Source organism: Danio aesculapii, unplaced genomic scaffold (genome assembly GCF_903798145.1).
Source record: "Danio aesculapii unplaced genomic scaffold, fDanAes4.1, whole genome shotgun sequence".
NCBI classification, from domain to species: Eukaryota; Metazoa; Chordata; class Actinopteri; order Cypriniformes; family Danionidae; genus Danio; species Danio aesculapii.
This window is the reverse complement of record NW_026613892.1, coordinates 10,001-20,000: the sequence shown is the minus strand read 5'-3', so window position 1 is coordinate 20,000 and position 10,000 is coordinate 10,001. Positions and strand designations below refer to the sequence as shown.

Genomic DNA, 10,000 nt, shown 5'->3' with positions numbered 1-10,000 from the left:
CAATTTAATCTCCAAAGTTTCATTCGTCTGATCAACACTACAGCAGATATTCTGGAGATGTAGGAGACCCGGAGCATCCAGTGCTCATCTCCAGAATATCCTCTTGTGTGTTCAACCGATGCTGGAAACTCTGAAACGTCTGGAAGCTCCTGCAGACGAGTGATCCTTCAGCTCTGACTACACTACATGTGTTTATATCTGCTGACGCATGTTCAGTCTGCAGGCAGATGGAGCTCTACTGCAGACATCTCCAGTCAGCCTGCAGGAGAAGCCGGTCAACATGAGTGTGTGTTCCTCCTAAACTCTCCACATGAGTGTGTGTTCCTCCTAAACGCTCCACATAAGTGTGTGTTCCTCCTAAACGCTCCACATGAGTGTGTGTTCCTCCTAAACGCTCCACATGAGTGTGTGTTCCTCCTAAACGCTCCACATGAGTGTGTGTTCCTCCTAAACGCTCCACATAAGTGTGTGTTCCTCCTAAACGCTCCACATGAGTGTGTGTTCCTCCTAAACGCTCCACATGAGTGTGTGTTCCTCTTCATTGAGTGTGTGTGTCTCTGCAGTCTCAGATGGACCCCTGGCTCCAGTGTGTCGCCCACTGCCGTTTGTGCAAAATGAGTGTGTCGTCCAGCAGTGGAGCGTCCCGCCGCAGGATCTTCACCGCCTGATACTGAGGAACCTGATCTTCATGCCGAACCCTTCTGAAGAAACCACACTGAGGAGAGACAGAGAGAAGAGTGACCTTTGACCTCAGGGTCTAGCTATATAACCGTACATTACTGCGCTGCTACACGTCAGCTAGAAGACAGAGAGCATCAGCGGGGGCTAATACAGTATTCTCAGATGTTCCATGTGCATCTGGATTCTCTCTTCAGTCAGTTTTGAACAGCAGGTGGCGCTGATGCTTTACACCTAAACCTAAAGTAATCATGAAGACATTAGGAAAGGGTTGAGCTGAAAAACGACAAGAGAGTTGATAGTGATGTGTGTTTACATTCAGCACCTAATCAGAGAAAAGCCCAACAGTAGCTCATCAAGCTCTTCCTAGGTACGCTGAAGGAAGTTGCAGAACAGAGGCCCTTCAGGACTGCCAATCCTCTACTAATAGACTAGTTAGAGTTAGTTGACAGAGCTGTAAGATTACTCATACTGAGAATAATATCTGATGTGGACTGTCAAACACAAGCGTAAGACATTTCCTTTGCAGAGTTCATGCAAATCCAGTCCAGCTCTTCATGCCTTCATTCATTATCCACACCATGCTGCGTCTCAAACATCAAGCTCCGAGACACTGGATGTGAAACAGATCTCCATCATCTTTTCTCAAAGAACTGCAGGCTTTAGATCTAGACAAATGAGATGTGTTGTGTTGGACACTTGGAGATGCAGATACAGCCAAAGCAGAATGACCCGAGACTGTGGCTCAGTAACAGTAGAGGCATCGCAGAAGGTATAACACTTTATAATGGAGATCTTATCAGTTTAATGGAAACATAATGATCCTGTAATTATCATCATCTCTCTGAAACACACACACACACACACACACACACACACACACACACACACACACACACACACACGGTGAGTCCAGCTGAAAACACACAGCAGAACCAGGAACAGCAGCAGCAAGACTCAGGAAAGCATTTAATGGCAGATCTGGAGGTTCAGCTCTGTGTACCGGGCAGGTGCTGTACAGGTGTGTGTGTGTGTGTGTTGGCTCAGGGCAGGTGTGTACCGTGAGCGTCTGCAGGTGCTGTGACGAGCCCCTCACTGCAGCTCGGTGTGTTTCCGCTCGGCGTCTGATGGCTGCTGCTGCAGGTGAGCGCGGTAATACTCCGTTTCATACTGCGGCTGCCGCTCCGCACGCTTGAAGAAACCACACTGATCCAGCAGGGGGCGGTACAGGACAGACACACACACAGGAGGAGGAGGAGGAGGAGGGAGAGGGGGAAGAGGAAGAGGAGGAAGGAGAAGAGGAGGAAGGAGAAGAGGAAGAAGAAGAGGAAGAGGATGAGGAAGAGGAAGATCATGAGGAAGAGGAAGAAGGAGAAGGAAGAACAGCAGTGTATGGTTAAAGCATTAGAGATGAACAGAGTTAACAGAGAACAGACGAGTGTATGGACACTAACCCTAACCCTGACCTGATCTGTCTACTGCAGGCACAGTGTGCACCTCTTCTGCTTCTGCTGGTTGCCTCATTTCCTGAATCCTCATTGGTGCACTCCTGTAGGACTGATTCTGTGGTACGCTGATGCTGTTTTACTCATCTACAGCACTTAATAACTTAGTAAGGAAGTGAGGTCTGAAGAACACGAGGGAGAGTAAAGAAAGAAGCAGCAGATTCTGAGTATTACAACTCTAAACGACACGAATCAATCTAGCCAGCTAATAAAATAGCCACGCTTCACCACGGCGACATCTTATTGACGGTGGATGACTTTACCAGCATTACCACAGCCAGGAACAGGTACACTACATAGCAACAACTAGTCGGTGCATTATCTGAGCTGTGTGTGTGTGTGTGTGTGTGTGTGTGTGTGTGTGTGTGTGTGTGTGTGTGTTCAGATACACACATACCTTCCACAGTAAACACACGAGAAGCGCCAGCAGAAGCACTCCAGCCAGGACAGCGATGAGGATGATCCACCAGGGGACGCCATATTGATCCGACAGCCCGATCTCTGGGTAGATCATCACTGACACCTGCACACACACACACACACACACACACACACACACACACACACACACACACAAGTGAAGTAATGTATTGCATGTGTGAGTATGTCTGTGTTAGTGTGCGTACCGGTGTGAGTGTGCATGTAATGTGTGGGTGGGTGTGTGTGTGAGTGAGTGTGTAGGTGATTAATGTGATCTGTATGATTAGTCTGCGTGTGTGTGTGTGTGTGTGTGTGTGTGTGTGTGTGTGTGTGTGTGTGTGTGTGCGTGTGTGTGTGTGCGCGTGTGTTCTGACCTGTGTGGAAGAGTCCTTCAGCACTAGATGTCTGATGCTGGACCTGATGCTGATGTTGGCTCTGACCAGCAGCTCTACTGCACTGACCGATGGAAACTCCTGTTCAACACACACCACCCTTCAGAAATCTCTCTGGTATGCTGGAACATCTGTGATTATTAACTATAAACTTCAAAAGAACCACATTTATCAGAAACAGAACTCTTTTGGATCATTATAAAGGCCTTTACTGTGACTCTGGATGCATCCTTTATAAACTAATAATCATTTGGATTTAAACATGACATAACACTGAGGAACATTACTCTTCATCAGCTGTTGCTGACTGCCTCTCCCTGTACCGCTGCCTTATGATGGTGCAGGGATTTGAGTGCCTGAATGACCCTTGTAACTGTAGGGTCCCTGAAGCAGCAGGACATGCTTAGGCCACAGGTCAGTGATCAACATTGTGCTTCTATCATCTGATCTCTGACCGCATGTCCTGGTCACTCGGGTAAGTAACTCGGGAGTTCTGGAGACCATGGGGAGCACTATTATCAGTTGGCCTTTTTTCTGGCAAACCATTCTGCTCTACATGGAAGGGGAAGCAGCTCCACACAAACACTGTTCACAGCAGAAGAGGAGATCTGCTGACCTAGATTGTGGATACTGTCAGACAGTGGAATGAAACCGTGAGGATCTCCTAAATCCACTGACAGAGATGTGATGTGGGACACAGTGGTGCACTCTCAGATCAAACACACTGAGGACACTGAGGGCGTCTGTCTGTGCGTGCATCAGTGCAGTGGCAGCAGGAATGGGCTGATGTACCGCTCGTAGTGAGGAAGCACCTAAACCACAAAAGCTTTTGAAATCCAAATCCTCTAAAGGATTGTTAGTCTGCACTATTTAGGGGACCTGGAGCCGGGAACACTTCCCTGAAGACATTATAATGTGAACGGCATCTGCGCTTCTGTTAGTCTGTGTTTATTATTCCAGAGGTCTCCATAATCCTGGACCAGGCCGTATCCTGAGCAGCTGCTGTGGTGGTCATGGAGGAGCGGAGAGCATGAGATTCCTGTAAGACCCCAGTGACATTTGGCCAGAGGAGATAGGGCCGTGCCCAACAGAGCCAGGATTTTCTCCAGGTTTCTCTCCTTCACTTTCGCCAATTGGTGAAGTTTGTTCCTCCACTGGCTTGCTTGGTTTGGGACTTGTGGAGCTCCATATGGATGGATTTGCTCTTCAGTGTTTGGACTTTCAGCAGTGAATATTACACCACACTGAACTGAACTAAACTAAACTTCAACTTTGAAACTGGACTGACACCGCTTCAGCTTACTATGATCATCTATGTTAAGCTGCTTTGACACAATCTACATAGTAGAGGCGCTGGAGAGATACAGATGAATTAAATTGAACTGAAGAAGCAGCTGAGCTGAAAGACAAACGCTCTCTATTCCCCAGGTAATGAGGACTAAAGCAGTGTGTCTGACCTCGATGAAGCTGCTGTTCCACAGGTGACCATTGATCCGGAGGCGCATCGTGCCAGACAGCGACTGCAGAGGACACTGGAAGTGCAGGCAGCGCGCAGAGCCCAGAGCGCAGTCCTGAAACACACACACACACACCCAGCTGTATCTCTGGGCCTCGGCTGGATCTCTTAATATTCTCCAGAACACTCACCAGTGTGAGAGAGCGCCTCCTATCAGACACAGACGTCACTGCAGCCGCGGAGGACGAGTCTGATAATGCCTGCTGACGGGAATGCACCGACCGGCGGCTCTGCACAGAAAACACACTGCTGCAGTCAGCACTGTGTGTGTGTGTGTGTGTGTGAGCACCTGGTTAGTGTGTGTGCGAGCACCTGGTTAGTGTGTGTGTGTGTGAGCTGCAGAGTGTTGAGGTCAGCCTGAGGTTGGCAGTGTTGATCCGGCTGGCCCAGCATCTGCAGGGTACTCGGGTACAGCAGCCACTTGCGATTCGGCAGCTCGTACGGCCAGAACACATTCAGAGACGCAGAGCCGAGCGTCTGCAGAGACTGACCACTGTTGGACACCTGAACACACACACACACACACACACACACACAGCATTACCTCTACTCCACTTGATCAGAGAACCCTTCTTCTGAATGGGGGACAGTCCCACAACTCTTCAAGCAGAGGCTGACCGGAGACATCATGAGCAGAGTGTCATCCTGACATGAAGAGAATCTTTGCCTAGCAACCAACAGTAAACATGCAGCTATACTGGAGTCGCGGTGGGAGAAACTCAAGCCAGTGTGAACCCCTTTTTGGAAATGAAGGGGTTTACATGAGAGTGTGTTGTCTCCGTGTGCAGCACGTGTGTTTTATCTGCAGCCGCTGAAACTGATCTGAGCTCAGTGATAAACTCACAATGAACTCCAACTCCACCGGGCTGCCGATGTCCTCCAGCGTGCTCATGGCGCTCTCTCCTCTGACAGCACCACTGAAGAAGAGCTGATGGGGACGAGCCACACTGCACACACACACACACACACACACACACACACACACATGAGAGCGCGTCAGCAGTGATGATCAGCTGTGATCTGATTGGTCGTCAGCACTGACCCGCTAAGCACCAGAGGGAGCTCGATCACCACCCGCGCAAACGCAGACACTGGGGCCAGAGACGGCTGCTCGCTAATCCTGATGAACAAACACACACACACACACACACACACACATCATCATCTGCTCTCCATCACACCTGCCGGTCTGGAGCAGAAACACACTCACGTGGACAGAGTCAGCTGCACGCTCAGAGAGGTGGTGTGGATGCTGAGGGCCGAGGGGCTCAAGACCAGGTAGAACTTCACCTGAAACAGAAAACGCACAGTGTGTGTGTGTGTGTGTGTGTGTGTGTGTGTGTGTGTGTGTGTGTGTGCGTGTGTGTTACTGATTGTCATACCACAGCGTCTCTCTTCAGAGGGTTTCCCAGCTCACACAGAGCCTGAGAGCCATTCTGGTTGACCTCACACAGTACCTGCGGGAGGACAGAGCAGCATTAAGAGGACACACACACACACACACACACACACACACACACACAGACATTACTACACACACACTCTCCAAGAGTTCACCGTTAGCTGATGATTGATTATTAAGCGTGTTTGGCATGCTGTCCCGGGAGAGAGCTCTGAGCTCATAAGATCCTCGAGCCCGGGGCTCCCTCCCGTTTGCAGGGTGAGAGGGGAGTTTGAGCTCAGGTAGATCTGGAGAACTCCCCTGCTGTTTATAGCTAATGAGCAATTAGGAGCAATATGTGCCCATTTGGATTAGTCTGATAACTTAAGTCTTCTTTAGATGGTGGGAGGAAATCAGGGAGCCCGGGGGAAACCCACGCGAGCACAGGAGAACGTGTAAACTCCACACAGAAATGTCAACGGGCCAGGTAAGGACTTGAACCAGTGACATTCTTGCTGTGAGGCAACAGTGCTAACCACTGGGCCACCATCTTCAAGACAAAGATGACTGTGGTGTGGAACTGAGGGTAGTTATGGTGAATTAGGAATGGCGGGACCAGCAGTGATCCTCTCAAAATTAGTTTATAAATAAACCTCAGACATACACACACACACACACACACACACACACACACACGCACCTGCTGGCCTAGAAGCCCAGAGTAAGAGAGTGTGTGTGGCAGCGACACCAGCAGCTGTGCGGCGTGAGCATCATCTCCATCCTCCAGCGGGCGCAGTGGGTCAGATGGGGTGTTGGTGACCGTGAGCTCCAGCAGCACCGCTCGCTGGTCCGACAGTGAAAACACCTGAACACCGAACTCGTCTCTGCACAGATCATCATCATCATCATCATCATCATCATCATCTGTACTGTGATGAGGCCTGACTGAAACCCTTCACAAACACTGTTCATCTGCAGGAAGCAGAGTTGGGCAGAAGCGAGTCTTTCTAGTGCTTTAGACAGAAATGGAGGATCTGGGAAAGGCCTATGGTCAGCTCAGTTGCTGGGGTCCAGTTGTGGTTTCTTAATAATAGGCTTAATAACAGCTAGCTTGAAAAGGTTTAGAACATGACCTACAGATAGAGAAGAGTTGATGAGGTTAAGAGGAGCTGCTCCCACTACAGCAGCAACTCCTTCAGTAATTCTGCTTTGGACATATCGATACGTTTACTTAGCTTATCTCATCTAGTGTACTGATGTGTGTGTTCAGTGTAGGGGTGTGTGTGTGTATAGTGTGTGTGTTCTGCGGGTCAGTCTCACCGTGGCAGGGCCCTGAAGCTACTGGCGTCTCTGCTGCCGAACTCGTAGCTCAGCTGCAGGTTACTCTGGCAGATCTGATCGTCTCCGCAGCCCTCACGTACAAAGTTGACCTGCACAGGTGTGTTCACACAGTGGCCATCAGCAAGACCATACACACTCTCATGACATAATCAGAAATCATGTTTTGATCAATTGTGCATTGAACAGTGATGAAACTACCTCAGCAGCACGGGTCAAAGACCAGAGCCTTTTCAAGCATCGACATGCACACCAGTTTAATCCAGTTCAGCATTCTTCAGTGTGTTAAACTGTGTCCCGATTCCTGATTAAGACTATATCAGACTGACACGATCACCAGCTGCAGCACCCATGATGGACCACTGCTATTCAACTGGACTACACTTCCCACAATCCCCTGCACTGATTACCTCTCCACCTGTTCCCCATCACCTGGATTATTTCTATAACTCACACACAGCGGCTGCGTCCTAAATCGCCTACTACTATAGCAGGAAGTACATCTGAATTTGAATTCTCTCACATGGCATCATGGGATAGCGTAGCGTCCACTGGACACAACAGAATCTCATCAGAAGTAGTCAGTGATCCAGGTAATTCTTGCATACGGCTTTTACTTTACTGTATAGTAGGAGAGTGTGTGATTTCAGACGCAGCCAGAGTCTCACTGCAGTCCCCAGGCGAGAAACATTGAGTTTTCAAAACATTTAGAAACAGTAATGATAATGTTGTGTGTGTGTGTGTGTGTGTGTGTGTGTGTGTGTGTGTGTGTGTGTGTGTGTATGTGTGTATGTGTGTGTGTGTTGTACCTCAGAGTAGAGTGTGTTGGAGGGGCTGACGCTGAGGACGGGGCTCAGCTGGTTCTCCTGGTGGTGCTGATGGTGTGTGTGAGGGTGTGTGTGAGAGTGTGTGTGCTTGTGTGTGTGCCTGCTTCTGCGTATGGTGTGTGTGATGGCCAGAGACACCGGCCGCAGCTTGTCCCGGATGTTCTCCTGCTCGATCAGAACACACGGGAGCTCAGATTAACATCTCAAACATTTATTCTGTAGATACTGATCAAGCAATAACACACACACACACACACACACACACACCTGCAGCAGTAAGGTGACGTTCTGGCAGTGGGGGTGTTTCTGTCCGCGCAGCTCCACCTCCACTGAGTGCACAAACTCCGGCTCTGATAATTCACGATCCAGGAACTGAACTCTGTGCGGGAGATTCAACTTCCTGCGCTCTACGTCTGCCTCGAAGTGCACACCGAGAGCTGACACACAAACACACACACACACACACACACACACACACACACACACACATTAGCATGGGTCCAGCTTTAGATCTGAGTTAGTGTGTGTGTGTGTGTGTGTGTGTGTGTGTGTGTGTGTGTGTGTGTGTGTGTGTGTGTGTGTGTGTGTGTGTGTGTGTGTGTGTGTGTGTGTGTGTGATGTTGTGTCTTACTGATATGCGGAGAGTATGAGTCTGGATAAGCAGTGTATGTGTAACAGGCCGTCACGTCCACACTAAAGAAACAACACACACACAAAGTTAGTGTACACTCCATCAGCTCAGAACAATGTTTAGTGTGTGATTGTGCTGTTTCGTGGCCAGCAGCTGTGTAATAATCAGGATAAAGCACATCCAGCCGGTTGTTTTCTCAGAATAACCCCTTCAGTCCTCTACAGCAGTGCTGCGCTTCACATTGGCTGCTGATCAACCTGTCAGGCTTTATTCTGAGAGAACAGCCTGCTGGATCTGCTTTATCTTTATCATATCAGTATTCACTGGCGCTGTTTGATCCAGCTGTAGATCAGTGTGTCAGACAGAAGGAGTGTCTTATATAATCAACACCATGACAGCATCAGACGCCTGTTTAGCGAGCTCTACTGAACACTGATGAGTGTGAATGCGCTCTGACCAAACCCCGGGCTGTCCTGCGCAGTTCTGCTGTGTGAGGTCGATGTACTGCGGCTGGATGGAGATCTCCCGCAGCACGTGGATGACCGGCCGAGACCTGCGGAACCACACAGAAGATCAGACTCCTGCACACCTGTGTTCACCTGCTGATCCAGGTTCAGCTCTCACCTGTACAGCACCACCTGGTCACTCAGAGAGCCCACCGCCAGATCTGGGTACAAATTACCGTCCACATCCAGTCCAGCTGATATGGAGTAACCGAAGCGCTGCACGCCTGCATTAAGCCCATCCAGAACCTGCACGCACACACACACACACACACACACACACACACACACACACACACACACACACACACTCAGTAAACCAGTGATCAAGCTGTAGTGTGTGTTACTGTACACTGACCATTGTGTGTGTGTGTGTGTGTGTGTGTGTGTGTGTGTGTTTGCCTGAGAGGGTTTAGTATCGATGCCAGATGAAGAGCCGCGGTAAATAAACACTTTTCCATCTCCATCAAACGGGGCTCCGACAGCGATGTCTGTAGACACACACACACACACACACACACACACACACACACACACACACACACACACACACACACACACAGGTGAAGAGCAGGATCTGCTGTATGTCCTCGTGTTGTTCACATGTCACGTCTGACTGGGTCGTGTATTATTGAGTCGCTGTGTGAACATGTCGAATTCACAAGGTGCCGCTTCATCTCTATATGTTACATCTCCCTTTATGCATCCTAATTTACTGTTAAACAGGTTTAGTGCAGTATGAGCTGTGTCTAGAGTACATCGTATACATCTATATACACACTATATATCCATAGTACATCTATAAACAC

At 49.3% G+C, this 10,000-nt stretch overlaps 1 protein-coding gene across 1 annotated transcript in view; it reads right to left on the bottom strand.

The window, feature by feature from the left end:
* Positions 1 to 411: 411 nt before the first annotated feature.
* LOC130220525 (integrin alpha-7-like) overlaps positions 412 to 10,000 on the bottom strand; it is a 16,673-nt gene continuing 7,084 nt past the window's right edge. The window contains exons 8-25 of the mRNA XM_056452773.1: positions 9,594 to 9,682; positions 9,313 to 9,440; positions 9,146 to 9,241; positions 8,689 to 8,750; positions 8,325 to 8,494; positions 8,040 to 8,222; positions 7,213 to 7,322; positions 6,593 to 6,776; positions 5,894 to 5,968; positions 5,722 to 5,801; positions 5,554 to 5,631; positions 5,356 to 5,458; positions 4,824 to 5,015; positions 4,643 to 4,741; positions 4,453 to 4,566; positions 2,978 to 3,076; positions 2,581 to 2,706; positions 412 to 715 (exon numbers count right to left, since the gene is read on the bottom strand). Of these exons, the coding sequence (XP_056308748.1) occupies positions 566 to 715; positions 2,581 to 2,706; positions 2,978 to 3,076; positions 4,453 to 4,566; positions 4,643 to 4,741; positions 4,824 to 5,015; positions 5,356 to 5,458; positions 5,554 to 5,631; positions 5,722 to 5,801; positions 5,894 to 5,968; positions 6,593 to 6,776; positions 7,213 to 7,322; positions 8,040 to 8,222; positions 8,325 to 8,494; positions 8,689 to 8,750; positions 9,146 to 9,241; positions 9,313 to 9,440; positions 9,594 to 9,682 (2,138 nt within the window). The 3' untranslated portion in view covers positions 412 to 565. The remainder of the gene's footprint in view (positions 716 to 2,580; positions 2,707 to 2,977; positions 3,077 to 4,452; positions 4,567 to 4,642; positions 4,742 to 4,823; positions 5,016 to 5,355; positions 5,459 to 5,553; positions 5,632 to 5,721; positions 5,802 to 5,893; positions 5,969 to 6,592; positions 6,777 to 7,212; positions 7,323 to 8,039; positions 8,223 to 8,324; positions 8,495 to 8,688; positions 8,751 to 9,145; positions 9,242 to 9,312; positions 9,441 to 9,593; positions 9,683 to 10,000) is intronic.